Raw genomic sequence first — 18,188 nt, 5'->3', positions numbered from 1 at the left:
GACCAAGTGGGATTTATTCCTGGAATGGAAGGATAATTCAACATATGAAAACTGATCAATGTAATACACCACATCAACAGAATGAAGGAAAAAAACAACACAATCACCTCAATCGATGCAGGAAGTATTTGACAGTATTCAACATTCTTTCATGATAAAAACGTTTAACAAACTAAGAATATAAGGAAATCACCGCAGCATAATAAAGGTCGCATATGAAAAACCTACAGCAAACATCATACTTCCATGGTGAAAGACTGAAAGCTTTCCCTCCAAGATCAGGAACAAGTCAAGCTGGCCCACTTTCACCACTTCTATCCAACACAGTATTAAAAATCAGTCAATTAGACAAATAAGGGAAAAAAAATGACATTCAAATGAGAAAGAAGGAAAATTATGTGTCTTCAGATAATATGATCATACATGTAGAAAACCCTAAAGAAACCACACAAAAACCTGTTAGAACTAATAAACTTAGCAAAGTAGCAGGATATGGTCTACACACAAAAATCAGTTGCATTCCTATACACAATCTGGAAAGAAAATTACAAAAACAATTCCATTTACAACAGCATCAAAAAGAATAAAGTAATTAGGAATGAACTTAGCCAATGAGGTGAAAGATTTGTGCATTGAAAACTATAACGTTGCTGAAAGAAATTAAAGACAACAGAAATAAATGGAAACACATTCCCTGTTCATGACATCTTAATACTGTTAAGATGTCAATACTACCCAAAGCAATTTACAGATTTCATCCAATCCCAATCAAAATTCCAATGATGTTTTCTGCAGAAATAGAAAAACCCAACCTAAAATTCATATGGAATCTCAAGGGATCTGAATAGACAAAATAATTCTAAAAAGGACAAAGCTGGAGGACTCATACTTTCTCATTTCAAAACTTACTACAAAGCTACAGTACTCAAAAGTATGGTACTGACATAAAGACAGACATATACCGATGGAATTGAATAGAGACTGCAGAAATAAACCCTCACATATATAGTCAAATTGTTTTCAACAAGGGTGCTAAGACCATTCAATGGGGACAAGATAGTCTTTTCAACAAATGGTGCTGGGAAAACTGGATATCCAAATGCAAAAGACTGAATTTGGACCCTTACCTAACATCATATACAAAAATTAATTTAAAATGGACCCGTGACCTAAATAAAAGACCTAAAAAACTATAAAACTCTAAGAAGAAAACACAGGGTAAAAGCTTCAGGACACTGCATTTGGTAGTGAATCACTAGATATAACACTAAAGGCACAGGCAACAGAAGAAAATATAGACAATTTGGACTTCCTAAAAATTAAAAATTTTGTGCATCAAATGACACCATCCACAAATTAAAAAGGCAACCCACAGAATGGGAGAAAATATTTGCAAATCATATATCTGATAAGGAACTAATATCCAGAATATATAAAGAACTCCTAAAACTCAATTAAAAAAACTGCAATGCAATTCAAAAATGGGTAAAGGACTTCAACAGACATTTCTCCATAGAAGATATGCAAATGGCCAATAAGCACATGAAAAGATGTTCAACATCACTAATCATTTGGGAGCTGCAAATCAAAACTACAATGAGATACCACCTCATACCCATCAGGCTGGCTACTATCATGAAAAGAGAATATAAGGAGTGTTGGTGAGGATGTGGAGAAATTGGAACCATTGTGTTCCGCTGGTTGGAATATACAATGATACAACACTGTGGAAAATAGTATGATGGTTCCCCTAAAAATTAAAAATTAAGTTACAAAGTGATCCAGTTATTCCACTTTCAGGTATACGCTCAAAAGAATTGAAAGCAGGGTCTTGAAGAGGTGTCTGTACACCTGTGTTCACAGTAGCATTATTCACAATAGCTAAAATGTGGAAGCAACTCAAGTTGTTCATTGACAGATGAATGGATAAGCAAGGTCTCATATATACATAAAATGGGATATTATTTAGCTTCCAAAAGAAGGGAAATTCTGATGCTACATATGCTACAACACAGGTTAACCTTAAGGACATTATACTAAGTGAAATCAGCTAGCCACAAAAAGACAAATACTGTTATGATTTCACTTCCATGAGGTACTTGAGTCAAAACCACAGACACAGAAAGTAGAATGGTAGTTGCCAGGGCCTAGGGGGTAGGGAGGAATGGGGAATTAAGTGTTTAATGGGTACAGAGTTTCAGTTTTGCAAGATGAAACAAGTTCTGCAGATGGATGATGGTGATGTTTGCACAGCAATATGAATGTACTTAATACCACTGAACTGTAAACTTAAAAATAGTTAAGGTGGTAAGTTTTACATTATGTGTATTTGATCACAATAAAAAAAATGGAAAACAAATATATGACCTCAATCTAATTATTAAAATGCATCAAACACAAATTGCGGGATATTCTACAGAACGACTAGCCTGTTCTCTTGTAAAAGGCCACACACATGAAAGACAGATTGTGTAGCTACTTCAGATTAAAGTAGATTCATGAAAACTAACTGTGGTCTTGGATGGGCCAAAGTACCTGTTTTTGTTTTTCATACAAAAAACATTATTAGGGCAACTGGTAAAACAGAATTACAGTGGGTAGTATTATATTAATGTTAATTTTCTGGTTTAGCTCACTGCACTATGGTAATATTTTTGTTCTTTGGAAAAATATTTAATATTGTAAAGTATTAATATTTAGCGGTAAGAGGGGCATGAATAAAACTTCCTTTTAACTGGTTTACAAAAAATAATATTTTACTCAATTACAGAAGAACAGAAATGATAAAGCAGATGAGGCAGGTAAAAATATTAACAACTGGGAGATGTGGGTCAAAGTATATGGAGTTTCTTTGTACGATTCCTGCAACTTTCTGTAAGTCTGAAATGATTTGAAAATAATATAAAAACAAACAAACCAACATAAAACCAACAAAAAACCCCAAAACACAAATAGAACAGTGGCACTGCAGTCAGATATTAGTGTGTGGCTTAAAAAGGCTCATCAAGGTAATCCAAGTATACTGTTCTATTTAAGATTACTAGTAAAATGAAAATGTATCAAGCCATGCTTTAGATTATACTAATGATCAAATCATTTAAGAGTCAACACTCAGATGTTCTGTGGAACTTGAATTATCCAGAAGCAACAGGATGTTCTATACTGGTTATACCTCTAACGTAAACTACTCTCATGTCATGTGGGAGTTATTTGTTAAGTTGTGATTTGCATAAACAGAGAGTAGGCTCCTAGAGGATAAGAACAATGTTACATTCATCTTAGTATCTACATGATTGGAACAATAACAAATAATTGAACAAAAACTAATCCCTCCAAAGCACCTGTTTGCGTGTGAACAGAGACTTTCACACAGACACACAAAATTAGCTATAAAGCATTTTCAACAATACTTTAATTACCCGATAGCTCCTCACAACTGGTAAAAAAGGAGGTCTAAAGAATCTGGTTTTAAAGCAGAGTATTTATTCTGGGTGTATATTTAATAGGCCAGTATCATAGAGATTATATGATTTTATCTCCAGCAGGAAGAGCTAGCATCTGTTATATAACTACTATGTGCTCAGTTTCTATGTGGAGAAACTGAGGCTATGAGAAACTGAGTAATGTCCCCACCATCACACAACCAGGCAAGGGTGAGGCCAGGAACTGGTAGGGTCAGGTGTCACTATAAAGTCCAGGTTCTTTCTGCAACTTCAAAAAGTCATTCAATGTATCCTTCTCTGTACCACTCTGAGTAATAAGCATGATAATTCCTACTGCAGAGGGTTATCATAAAATTTAAATGACATGATCAATATAAAAGTACTGTGAAAGTTTGAAGTTCTACAAATAATCAAAGACAATATTAAAAAAAATTATCATCTACCCATTTGTCCTCAAATTCATTTTGAAGTAGTCAGGGAGGCGTCAGCCACCCTTTTTAATAGATGAAGGGAGTAGAAAACTCAAGAGAGGTTAAGTAACTTGTTTGAGTCTCAAAGTAGGACTAGAATCTAAATCTTGTATCTTCTGTTTCTATTTCTATTACATCCTGATGCATCTAAAATATAAAGTAGTAGATCTTTAGAAGAAAAATATCTATTTAAAATGTTAAAATCAGGTTAGGTATTAGGTGTGGATTTCAAAATTCAATTGGGGACAAATATTTTAATCACTTTTATTAATTTTATAATGCACGTTATACTCAATTACTCAGGCACACACTTATTCTGGAAAATGAGGCACACTCCACAGCCTTCTCACATAAACAACATCAATGGTTAAACTACTTTTGGACTTTTGTAAGTATATTTAAAACCTAAAATGAGGCTAGGTAGTATAAATAAGCCTCTTCTGTTCATTTGTTTTTTTAACTTGTTCCTTGGTTTACTGTCTCAAGGAAATATGAAACAACACTAATAATACAAATAGCCAAGATCATGTGCCAGCTGCACACACACACTCTTATTCTTTCAATCACTGTAAAACATTTCAAGTAAGTACTATCATCTTCAGTGTTACAGATGAGTTAAAGAGAAGATCAGTGTTAAGTAAACTGCTCAGTTACACAGCCAGTTAAGTGGTAGGACTGGAATTCTAAACCAGATCAATCTAAGTTCTTTATTTATAACTACATGGCTATGCAATGCCTCAACAATTTCCAAGTGTAGTGTGATGCTAAGTTAGGGACACTGGAGTAAATAAGTCAGAGAACTCTGAAATGGAAGGACTGGTTCCCTATTGAATATAAGAACAGAAACTATGGGGCTTCCCTGGTGGCGCAGTGGTTAAGAATCCGCCTGCCAATGCAGGGGACACGGGTTCGAGCCCTGGTCCCGGAAGATCCCACATGCCGCAGAGCGGCTGGGCCCGTGAGCCACAATTACTGAGCCTGCGCGTCTGGAGCCTGTGCCCTGCAACAAGAGAGGCCGCGATAGTGAGAGGCCCGCGCACTGCGATGAAGAGTGGCCCCCACTTGCCACAACTGGAGAAAGCCCTAGCACAGAAACGAAGACCCAACACAGCCATAAATAAATAAATTAATTAAAAAATTAAAAAAAAAAAAAAAGAACAGAAACTACCACAAAATTTCAAAGGATTCTAGAAAACTATTTTAACATCAAAACACAAATTGAGGTGACAAGAGTAAAATAAACCTTCAAATGTCCTACTTTAAAAAATATTGTACTACTAAATCCTAGTTACTTGGAAAGGTGTTACATTATTACAATATTACAATAACCCTTTGGCTGCTTATGTAGAATTATATTTTATTTATAAATTCAATTTCTTCTCTGCAATACAGAGGAAATATCCATCTGGACTTATCTATTCAATTCTTGGTAGTTTTACAATGATTTGACTTTTAATGATTTTCATAAAGGGTCAGAGATTATATAGAAGCAGTAACATAATAACATGGACTGAAGTTTTAGTGTAATACCTATAATTTCCCCTAGAATCCTATTTTGTATAATGTTCTTACTGATTTTCACTTTTTAGGAGAGGGGAAGGGCACAGAGATGTGAACAATCACAGCTGATAACCCATTTTTTCCCACAATAGGACTTACTTTGACACTGTGTTTTCACAGCAAAAACACCATTTTTACTAGATTTTATGCTATAGATCAATAATAATAAAAATACCTAAAGACGCATTTATTTACACTTTAAATGAGGTTGAGATCTTCCATACCAAAGATCACTATTATTATACGTAATAATACTACCATTATTTTAACTTTGGATGACTCTGTTGGCTGGGTAGTTAATGTCTTAATAAGCCATCCCTTGGAACTATTAAGTAAAGCTCTGAAAGCTAAAAATGTTCAGATTCTCTGACATTTGGCTATTGTTTCATTTTATTTTTTGACTGTTATACATTAACTTTAAAAAAAATGAACTTATGATTTTAAAATAGTTTTAGATTTACAGAAAAGTTGCAAAGATACCACGAAGAGTTCCCCATATACTTTGTATACATTAGCTATTGTTTTTAAATAATAAATGTGAAGTATGTTATCCTACCCAATGACAGAAAGACGAGTATTTCCAAAGATAAATATATACTAGAAAACAAAATGCTATATATAAAATGGCACATCCAGTACAAGATCAGGAGGACAATTATTTTTATTATGTTTAGAAAATAAACAAAATTTCCCAAAGCAAATAAACTGAAAAACTGTTTCAAACAGATTTACAAGTATAAAAGGCATGAAAACAAATCTAAGGCGGTTCAATATGATGAAGTTTAGAATGTATCTTATTTCACAGATAACCTGATAAAATGGCAAATATTAACCCATCTTATATTAAATCCCAGATATTTAACTCCCTAAAAGTACCATTTGAAGCCCAATGTGAATTACCAAATCTAACAAAGAAATAGTTAAAATGGTTTGAAAAGAATACAAATGAAACATTAAAAACAAATGAAGTTTTTATAAAGAAAAAAGAAAACTAATAAAAACCTGTGGTATGGTGGGTAGGATGACAGTACTCTCAGCAGGGACTGGCAGGACAGGGATCACAGGGACAGTGGGAGGAGAGGGAGGTACAGCTTCTGTTGGCTAAAAATCATCAACGACAAAACATCAGGAAAAATATCAAATAAAAAGGAAACACATAATAGAAAGTTTTGTCATAAAGATATAGTTTTCAGAAATAACTGAAATAGGTAAAGTAATATATTACTTCAATTTAAATGAGAAAATGCTCAATTATACCACCAATAATAATTTTAATGACTCTGTAGTTAAAACGAGTGACTACTCTTTAGATGTTTAAATGAAAATAATAAAAGATAATGAGTTAACAATACTCCTCCACTGGGAGGCAAGACACTCACTTCATAGACAGATTACAAAATATTTTTGTAGCATTCAGTATGTATCTGACTACTTTCCTCCTTGCATTCAAAGAATCAAAAGTAATTTCATTAGCCCATGAGGTAGGCAATTGGGGCCTATAAATCCACAAACAGAAGATTCAATGGACTTAAAAACTGAATTTATATCATTTTAAAGAATCTGTGCTGTTAACCTCTACTATCAAGAACTGTAATAACCTGTCGTAAACCTGCCTGTAAAGTCATTAAGTGGGAACTCTAGTGACATAATTTAAACTAAGAAGTTTTGATATTTATACTCAATTACTCTATCAGGCTTAATTACTATTTTAAAAAAAGAGGTAACTGGAACACAGAAAAGGGGTCTTGTAACAAGTCCCAATCTCTATAACCTGGATTAATTCATAAATATTTGCTATACCAATGACATATTCTACATATATAAGAAAAACATTAAAATCAAATCTATAAGAAAACAATGTACATTAGAAGACACTTAAAACAGGAAGAACCAATTGCCACACTTGAAACTATGCTTTTCCTCATTGATAAAGAAATACAAAATAAAATTATAATGTTGACCTTTTGTTGTCAATCAAATCAATCAAGATTTATCAAAAATGTATGGCATCTCTTCAGTAATGGTGCTGGGACAACCAGATAGCAACATGCAAAAGAATAAAGTTAAACCACTACCTCACATCCTATATAAAAACTAACTGGAAATTAATCAATGACCTAAATATAAGCATTAAAACCATAAAACTTTTAGAAGAAAACATAGGGATAAATCTTCATGACCTTGGACTTGACAATGGATTCTTAAATATGATATCAAAAGCATAAGTAAAAAAAAAAAAATCAATTAGACTTTATCAGAATTAAAACCTTTTGTGCACCAAATGGCATTATCAAGAAAGGGGAAAGACAACGCATGGAATGGGAGAAAATCTCGTAAATCATACATCTGATGATAGTTTAACATGCAGAATATATAAAGAACTCCTACAACTCACCACAAAAAGACAATTAAAAAATAGGCAAAGGACTTGAACAGACATTTCTCCAAAGAAGATACACAAATGACCAATAAGCACATGAAAATATACTCGGCATCATCATTCATTAGGGAAATGTAAATCAAAGTTACAATGATATATCACTTCATACCTACTAGGATGCTGTAATAAAAAAGTGAAAACAAAAAGAGAAAGTTAACAAGTGTTGGCAAGGATGTGCAGAAACTGGAATCCTCAAAAACTGCTGGTGGGAATGCAAAATGGTGCAGTCACTGTGGAAAACAGTTTGGTTTGGCAGTTCTTCAAAAAACTAACCCTAGGATTACCATATGACCCAGCAATTCTACTCCTAGGTAAATACTCAAAAGAACTGAAAAGAGGGACTTGAATACTTTACCCCAGTGTTCAATGATGCATTATTCACAACAGCCAAAAGGTAGAAACAACCCAAGTGTCCATCAGCAGATAAACAGCTACAAGATGTGGTATATTTATACAATGGATATTAATTCAGCCATAAAAAGGGATGAAATTCTGATACATGCTACACATGGATGAATCTTGAAAACATTATACTAAGTGAAATTAACCAGACACAAAAGGTCAATATTGTGTGATTCCACTTATATGAAATATTTAGAATAGGTAAATTCATAAAAAGTAGACTAGAAGTTACCGGGGGCCAGGGAGAGAGGAGCATAAGGAGTTTACTGCTTAAGGGTTACAAAGTAAGTTTGAGATAATGAAAAGGTTTTGGAAATAGTAGATAGTGGCGATGGTTGGGCAACATTGGGAATGTAATTAATGCCACAGAATTGTGCAGTTAAAACTGGTTAAAATGGCAAATGTATTTTACCACAATTAAAAAACTCAAAAAAATTTTAATGCATGGAAACATGTCCTTTCACAGTGCTGTTGGATATATAACGTCATACAAACTTTGTGAAAAGCAATCTAAGTAATTATCTATAGCTTTAAAAATGTTTGAACTCTTTGACTTAGTAATTGTGGAAATCTATCCTAAGGGAATAATTCAAAAAGCAAATGTCTTAACACTCACTATATTCTTTTGAGCATTGTTTATACTTGGGGAAATGTAGGATATCCTAAATATAAGGTGTCGGAATAGCTGAGCAAATAATGATAATTTTATAAGATTAAATATTATGCATCAGTTAACAAGCATTTGTAAGAACAGCCTGTAAGTCATAAAGGACATTGCCTATGACATGACATTAAGTAAAAGAGGGAAGATAAAGCTTTTATTTAAAAAATGGAAAGAAATGTTTGAAAAGTAAACCTCTGAGGGCAGGATTATGAATCGTTTTTCTCCCCTGCCTCTTTATTTCGATTCTACTTCTCCAGTCGTCAACAATGAATACACAGTGATGCTATAATGCTGGGTGAGGGATGGAAGATCTATTCATATTAAGAGAAAAACAATTATTATGATCTTTTACCATCTCATTCTCTAGAAAATAAACTGAAAATGCATTTCCCATTAATTGTTCTAAAAGATGCTAACAAATTTCAATGATTTTACAAGACTATTAGAGTTGAAGAAGCTAGGGATCAAGTTTAACCCTTCATTTTACAACTGAGCCAGGCTCACAAAAGGTAACCTGTGAGGAATTTGGAAAAAACTTGCTAGACTACTGTTACCTGGATTTCTTATATCCTGTAGAAACAGATTTTAAGCCATTAGATTTTGTTTCCTTTTTTTCTTTCTTTTTAATGTTCCCAGTCTAAACCAGTTCCCTGTTTGGGATGATGGAAAAAGTTATGGAGATGGACAACGGTGATGGCTGCACAACACTGTGAATGTATTTAATGACACTGAATTAATTGTACACTTAAGAAAGGTTGAAATGGTAAAATTTTGTTATGCATATTTTACCACAATTTTTTAAAAAAAGGACATTAGGAATAAAGCCTCTGTGGGTCTTACTTGGGACTCCAGTCACCAATTATACATTGTTCCTATAGAAAAAAAAAATTCGAATTCCATAGTATGAGCTTAAAACAAGTAATTTAAATGCCAACCAATTTTCAATGGAATACTTACAACTTTTTAAAAATGTCTGAAAAACCCAGAGATTCTAACTCCTAATTTATGACAAAGAGAAAAAACTAGTTTTAAAAGAATTTATATTAAGTGAAATAAGTCAGAGAAAGACAAATACCACATGGTCTCACTACAAAACAAAACAAACAAAACAAAATGAAAAGAGACTCATGGATACAGAAAACAAATGTGTGGTTGCCAAAAGGGAGGGAAGCAGTGGGGGGGCGGGGTGGACGAAAGAGGTGAAGGGAATTAAGAGGTATAAACCTCTAGTTATATAAGTCACAGGGATGTAATATATACAGCACAAGAAATAAGGTCAATAATATTGTAATAACTTTGTATGGGGAGAGATGGTTACTAGACTTACCGTGGTGGTCATTTCACGATGTACGTAAATATCAAATCATTTAGTACACCCGAAACTAACATAATACTGTACAACAACTATATTTCAATAATTTTAGAAAACTGCTGCTGAATCAACTGGATATACATATGGAAAATGAAATGAACCCTCTTCACTCCCTTACACCATACTTAAAATTAATTCCAGATGGCTTACTGACATAATTAAGAGATGTACAAAAATTAGGTTTCTAGAAGATAGTATTGATAGAATACCATCAGGGTCTTGGTGTAGGCAAAGACTTTCTGAATAGGAAAGTACAGGTTGTTGAAGTCGAGCAGGGTGAGGAGAGCCTCTGTGCACAGGGAGTGGAAGGGTGGCAGCAGTCTGGAGCAGGGTGTTGCGGAGTCTGAGCAGGATGAGGAGGGTATCCCACGTGGGCAAGTAGCGGCAGCAGCCTGATGTGCTTTGCTGGATCCCAAGTGTGATGGAGTATCTATGTGGCAGTAGTAGTAGTCTGGCACGAAGTATAGGGACCTCAGTGGAACAAGGTGGGGATATCTCTTGGATCTTGAGCTGGGTGGGAAGGATGTCTACCTAGAGCATCGACAGTGACAGGAGATTGCTTACATACAGGGGATTTTTGATCCAAGGATAAAGGAAGCAAGGTTCCTCACATCAGAGAACGGAGTCACAAATATGGAAAGGGAGAAAATTAGTCTGAAATCTACGGTTTTAGACTAGATTTGGAGGCACTGGTATGACTGCATGGTTTTCAATATATATAAATACAGAAATAAATGCATGTGTTTATATGTACATATATACCCTAGCTCTGTCTACAGAGAAGACCTGGGAGCAGTAACACCTCAATAGCATGAAAATACTTAGCATTCAGATCCTGGTTTATAAATACCCATTCTTTGATTAAAAAAAAAAACAAAAGAGGAATCTTTGGAGAAATGGCTGATTCCAGGGCTAGAGTCTAGCAAGTACAATATGAGCCTAGAACATTCTGCTGTTCCAGAAAATAAGGAGGTGCTCAAAGAATAATGAGGGCATGACAAAGGACACTGACAGTCAGCTTGAAGGGCTCTTATCAGTCAGATTGGGAACAATTTGAGACTCAAAATAAATAATGATAATGATGGCATAAATCCCACTGAATTAAACAGGACTCCAAGAGTCTACACTGATATAATTACATAATAATTAAATGAATAGAGAGAAGAGAGAGCATTTCCTTACAGTAGAATGCCAATTAAGAAATGTAGAAGGAATGATGGAGTTACAAAATCATCATTTGGCAACCATCATAGTAATAATTCATTCAAGAAACATCAACAAATGTTAAAACTTCCATTGCTGCTGAATGAACCCTCCATTTCATTCTAGTGGAAGAAAGTTTGAATGTGAGACACACACACACATACACACACATATCTCCCCTACAAAGATTAATTACAGTGAAGAAATGTAGCAGATACTATCTTAAAGTTAACATCACCAGGACAAATCAAAATCATATGCTACCTGATAGGATGTAATAAGAATACATCGCTTCTGTGACATTCTTATCAAAGATGCATAACTTGAACATTAAACATCAGACAAACCCAAACTGAGTGACAAACTACACAATAACTGGCTGTAGTCATCCAAAGTATCAAAGACAAGAAAGTCTAAAGTTTATCTTTTTTTTATTTAATTTTTTTAAACAGCTTTGTTAAGGTATAACTGATATACAAAAACTGCACATATGTATACAATTTGATGAGTTTGGACATATGCATACACCTGTGACACAATCATCACAATCAAAGTAGGAGACATATCTAACACCTATAAAAGTTTCTTTATGCCTCTTTAATAGGGTCAGCTATTAGCTAATAATCCATTTTAACATAAAAAAGACATAGCTGTATGCTTATATCAAATTTCAAGGCCAAGTACAAAAATTTCCTCCATTAGGCAGTTGCTCTCCAAAACCCTTTATGATAAACTATAAATTCTTTAATATTACATTTAAACCTCACTGTATTACTGGCTCAGAGCCTATTCTAAATCTATTTCCTTTCGATACGATAATCTAGAGGATCTGAATACCATTTTTAAAAAATCCTAAAAAAATGTACACCATCTGAATCCACCCCACTCTCTACAGGGTGCTGAGCAAGTACTTTGAAAAAGAACATATGCCCCTGCTTCTTCCTTAAGAAAGGCAAATACTGATGAGAAAGTCTTCAAAACCAAATGGGTACCAACACACACAATTCCCTAGCCACAGCCAATAACCAGTTCAGGTAACCCAGAATTACAGAACAACAAGTCATTTAGTTCATATGAAACAAAAATACCACGCTAAACAAATAATATCTAATCAAATGAAGGTTGAGTGATGAGGAACAGCATAGATGTTAGATATGATAATACATATGAAGAGACAAGAGGCTATTTTCAGTGCAGGATTGAGAGCATGGTAAAATTCTGGGGAGTTGTATAACAAGATTCTAAATTGGAAAATGGCAAACTTAAGATCCTAATATAAATAATGAGGCAGCAATATACAGTAACCATTATATATGGGTTATTACAGAAAAGAAGGAATTCACCATAAGCATTTTAAACTTGAAAAATCTTACATACATATTTTATTAGACAATATGACTTTTATGCCATCATCCTTCTTCTGCTCCATTTGTATATATCACTCAATAAGATCAGCTTCAACGAGTTTTTTTTTTTTTTTTTTAATCTTGACCATGTGACTAACAACGGTCTCAGTTGTTTCTATCCATAGCAACACCATGGAATCATTAGCCCTCGGAGGCTGCCTTCAGAGACTTGTTTCCATGACAACAGAGGCTATAATATTAACACTTGTCTCAAAGAACACTGCAGAAAATTGTAAATTCCCGGAAAGTAACTGGATTGTACATATTTTTAAAGTACTTTTTTAATGCCAGTATCGAATTGACAGCGTTCTGAAAAATGTTTTAACTAATTTTTAGAGATTCTTGTTATTTATTCACAGCTTTACATTTTAAATTTAAGATCTTAAAATTATGAAAGCAGCTTTTAAAAAAAATTTGATAAAAAGTGGTCTGAAACCTCATTAGGTATAGCCACATGCTTAATGTGTACCGCACATCTACATTTATGACTATGTACCTCCCTCTTTCACTTCCATTAATTCAACAATAAATGAAAAACAATATATAAATTGAGTGCCCCTACCTTTAATAAATCTCTTTTTGCTTAAAATAGTTAAAGTGGTTTTTTTCATATGTGCATCTGAATCCTGACTGATACAGGAAGAGACAGAAGGAACAATTAGGAGGCTGCTATGATAATCCAGCTGAGAGGTGATCAGTGGCTTTAACCGAACGATGGTGATGGTGAAAATGGACATGAGAAGTCAAATAAAGATAGATTTTGAATGTAGAATTGGTGTATCTAGTGACTGATGGGAAGTTGGGAGGAAGGACTATTAAGAATAACACCAACAATGGCCACTAAAAAGTATCTTTTACATCATAGTTAGACCCAACCACAATAGATTTACAAGGCTTTCTGAACATATTTTTAAACTCTTTCTCACTTATTTTCTTTTTAATTTTTGGCTGCACCCCATGGCATGTGGGACCTTAGTTCCCCGACCAGGGATCAAACCCGCACCCCCTACATTGGAAGGCGGAGCCTTAACCACTGGACCGCCGGGGAAGTCCCTCTCATTTATTTTCTTGCTTATTAAAATGGTCATCATAGCATAAGATCAAACTCTGAAGAAAGATAACTAATACCATACTACCAGGTAATTAATAATTGTTTACATCTTACATTAACATGTCACATGAATGGGGTAAACTGAGCTTAGAATACACGCAAAGATTCAATAAGGTCAAAATAAATTTATACCACATTTATGTAAGATGAAATATATGAAATAGCAACTCTTTTGTTATCAATATCTTAGATAACAAGGAAAAAAAAATTACCCCTATGCCACTGTTGGTCAATAAGGATTTTATTTTGTTTTCGTATGGCACAGTTTAATATTCTTAATCCAAGTTCCTTTGCTTAAATATCTACTATGGGGATTCCCTGGTGGCGCAGTGGTTGAGAATCTGCCTGCCAATGCAGGGGACACGGGTTCGAGCCCTGGTCTGGGAAGATCCCACATGCCACGGAGCAACTGGGCCCGTGAGCCACAATTACTGAGCCTGCGCGTCTGGAGCCTGTGCTCCGCAGCAAGAGGGGCCGCGATGGTGAGAGGCCCGCGCACCGCGATGAAGAGTGGTCCCCACTTGCCACAACTAGAGAAAGCCCTCGCACAGAAACGAAGACTCAACACAGTCATAAATAAATAAATAAATAAATAAATAAATAAAAGAACGTGAATTTCTTAAAAAAAAAAAATAAATAAATATCTACTATGTGGTAATGAGACATGTTTCTCTGAATAAATGTCAAAGAAGCTATCTAAGAGGGAAAGAGAAACCAGGGGAAAAAACTGCAAGCCTTCTGTATGTTTATAGAAGGATAAAATACAGCACAGTAGATTTATCAAAACTGTTTGGGAATCACTGTATTTAACAGGGGTCCAGTATCTTCAGAATAAAGGTGTTTTTCATTGCTCAGATATGGTTCTCATTTGATTCAAATGCTCTTTTTGCCACAGTTACTCCAAATAAGTACCTTCAAAATAAACTCCGTAACAAGTTATTTGAACCAGCTGTATATGATACCTGTGTCATAATTATCTCAGAAGCAAATAGCAACGAAACCAGATACATTTTTAAACAAATACTAAGAGATTAAATATAAATTTTTGATTTTAAAATAACAAAGGGGGGATAGGGAAATAGATCTAGTGATTAACAATCGTAGTATAGAAGCATGGGTACAAATTAGTTCATACAGACAGAACATCTAGTTAATGGATCTATTTCTGCTTCCAAGATTCATGATAGTTAAGGTATGTCATCCCTTCATTATAAAAAGATGGTGTTTTATCAGCATTCAGCTGATCACTCTGTATTGGTAGAAGGATGAGCCAACAATCACTAAAAATTTCACGTAAACAGAGATCCAAAACTTGGATTCAAAGATGTGGTTACATAATTAACAAATAGGTATGAAACTACCAACCGCAATATGCTGCCTGCCCCCCACTCCCCAATTTTATCAGACTACGGCTAGAGAAACATACACAACCGTGGACTCCATAATGACTAACCTAAAACGGGCCCTTAAATCTTCCTAGTAATCATATATTTACCCTATTCTATTCATTCTTGTACAAGTCCCTAGTGATTCAGGCCGCTGTTACCTTTCTGAAGTCATCTTCTACTATTCTCCTCCCGCTCAGCGTTTCAGCCATATTGACCTCTCTACTGTTCTCCAAACACTCTAAACATGCTCTGGCCTCAGAGTCATTTATTCACTCTTCCTCTGCACAGAATGCTCTTGCCCCAGATATCCATATGGCTCAACTCCATAACTTCTTTTATGCGTTTGCTCAAATATCGCCCTCCAGCTCTTCGAAGACACTCTTATTCTACTAACCCCACCCCACCCCCACCACACACGCACAAACATACACATTTCCTGTTGCCTTCTCTTTTTACCTTTCCTCCGGCATACTACATATTTTAATTACGTTTGTCATCTGTCTTCCCCCCCTTTAATATAAGCTCTGGAAGAGTGGGGATTCTTGTTTTATTTACTCCTGTATGCCCAGTGCCTAGAATAGTATCTAGCACACAGTATTTAATACACATTTGTTGGACGAATGAAACCATGTGATTGCCAAAAGAGATTGAGTTCATCAGCACTCTAAAATGATAAAGTGACTCGGAATGGATTGTGTACATCCTCCCTCCCCATGCTATACACATAGCAGATATTGCTAAAAGATTCTGTGTGGTTGGGAGGTCACTACCAATCAGAAAGTTTTCAAGATGTTCTACCATTTGATGACCTTACAAGTTTCAAAATACAAAAATGTCAAAAAATTGCCAGTTTCATGTTCTCTATCTAGCAACAGCTAATTGCCTAATAATATCCCAACTGAAAATAAACATGTCTTGGTGAAGAACACTTGCCCAAAAGATTTTTACCTCTTTCCTTTTTAAGCTGCATTAGAAAGTAAATATCACTGACAGCTCATATTTTAAACCTGTGGTGCCCTTACTCCAAACTTGTGGGTTCTACTAACCTTAACTTGGTCCCTAGGTCCCACCTCAGAGGTTAGCTGCTTCTCTGTTTTACTTTGGTGTTCCATGTTTCCTTTTCAGTTTCCTTTTTAACACCGACCCCCCCCCCCGCCATATTACATTTTCCCTGTTAAAATAATTACTGTGGTTTCTCTTTTCCTGGCTGGACCCAGTCAAGGTTACCAATCTTCTTGTTAAACCATAATTCTTCATCATTCTGTAATGAGGTTGCTTCTCCGTATCTCCAGATTCCTCACTTAAAAGACCAGAATATTTTGTGGGACCAATAATGATGGTGGTCGTGAAAGTGGTGATAAAGATGATGATGATGATGATAGGTACTTTACTGATGTCAGATATTATAATAAGGGCTTCGCATGTTTGTCCCATTAATTTTCACTAGATCTTAATCCCTGTTTTCTGCAGGTGGAAGAAAGAGACTCAGAATTTAGGTTATTTGTCCAAGGTGCTACAGCTAATAAATACAATAGAGATTTAAACCCAGGCCATCATCCTCTAAAGGTAGCATTCTCAACTACTATACTACACTGTCTCTTCAAAATAGTTCAAAAAGAGCTTTATTTCGTCTTTACTGTTGCTATTGTATTTTACTGCAAAGGCAATATATAATATCCCAGAAAAGAAACAGAATATTTCATCAATCCTTAGGTCAAGGGTTAGCAAACTTTTTCCATAAAGGGTCAGGTAATAAATATTTTAGACTTTAAGGGCCATGTAGTTTCGGTTGCAACTACGCAACTGTGCTGTAGCAGCTTGAAAGTAGCCAAATGCAATTCATAAATAGGCATGGCTGTGTTCCAATAAAACTTTATTTACACAAACAGGTGGCAGGCTGGATTTGGCCTACAGGCTGTAGTATGCTGACTCCGCTTTAGGTGATTTTAAAAAAGAAAAAAAGGCTGATTAGGTCATGAAGAGAACAGAATATAACTTCGAGACACCTATATTAGTTTTTACTAACTATAGTTGGTTTAATTCTCTTGTAGTGCTTAACCTATGATAATAAAAACAAGCAACTCCTCCCCCAAAAAAGGGAATGAGAGAATTAAAAAAACAATACATATGAAAATTTCAAGTTTCATCTAGAGTTCTTTAAAATATTTTTACAAAAAAGGCCTATATAATAAAGCTGTGTTCTTATAACTGAAAGAATTTAGGATCTATACTGTATGCAGCCTTTCAGTTTGGAAAAAATGATTAGAATGATACAATTTTTCCTCTATTTCCCCTCTCCAAAATCCTGCTACGGCATTTAGTACAGCTGAAACAATTAATTCCTAAGGTTGATATTCATCTTTGTTTTTTTCTTTTTTAAAAAATTAATTAATTAATTTATTTCTGGCTGCATTGGGTCTTCATTGCTGCACATGGGCTTTCTCTGGTTGCGGCGAGTGGGAGCTACTCTTCGTTGCGGTGCGCGGGCTTCTCATTGCGGTGGCTTCTCTTGTTGTGAAGCACAGGCTCTAGGCGCACGGGCTTCAGTAGTTGTGGCACGCAGGCTCAGTAGTTGTGGCTCACGGGCTCTAGAGTGCAGGCTCAGTAGTTGTGGCACACGGGCTTAGTTGCTCTGTGGCATGTGGAATCTTCCCGGACCAGGGCTCGAACCCATGTCCCCTGCACTGGCAGGCGGATTCTTAACCACTGCACCACCAGGGAAATCCCAT

General features: G+C 35.1%; 1 protein-coding gene across 11 annotated transcripts in view; it reads right to left on the bottom strand.

Moving 5' to 3' along the window:
* The window catches only part of DLG1 (discs large MAGUK scaffold protein 1), a 288,831-nt gene that overhangs the window by 143,764 nt on the left and 126,879 nt on the right, over window positions 1–18,188 (bottom strand). For 8 of the 11 annotated variants that reach the window (XM_068546486.1, XM_068546482.1, XM_068546488.1 and 5 more), the window contains one exon: window positions 6,476–6,574. The exons of the other annotated variants lie outside the window; for them this stretch is intronic. In XM_068546486.1, the coding sequence (XP_068402587.1) occupies window positions 6,476–6,574 (99 nt within the window). The remainder of the gene's footprint in view (window positions 1–6,475; window positions 6,575–18,188) is intronic. 11 annotated transcript variants of the gene reach the window in all.

The sequence above is a fragment of the Eschrichtius robustus genome, chromosome 6 (genome assembly GCF_028021215.1).
Source record: "Eschrichtius robustus isolate mEscRob2 chromosome 6, mEscRob2.pri, whole genome shotgun sequence".
NCBI lineage: Eukaryota > Metazoa > Chordata > Mammalia > Artiodactyla > Eschrichtiidae > Eschrichtius > Eschrichtius robustus.
The sequence above is the reverse complement of the archived record's forward strand: the minus strand, read 5'-3'. Positions and strand labels throughout refer to the sequence as shown.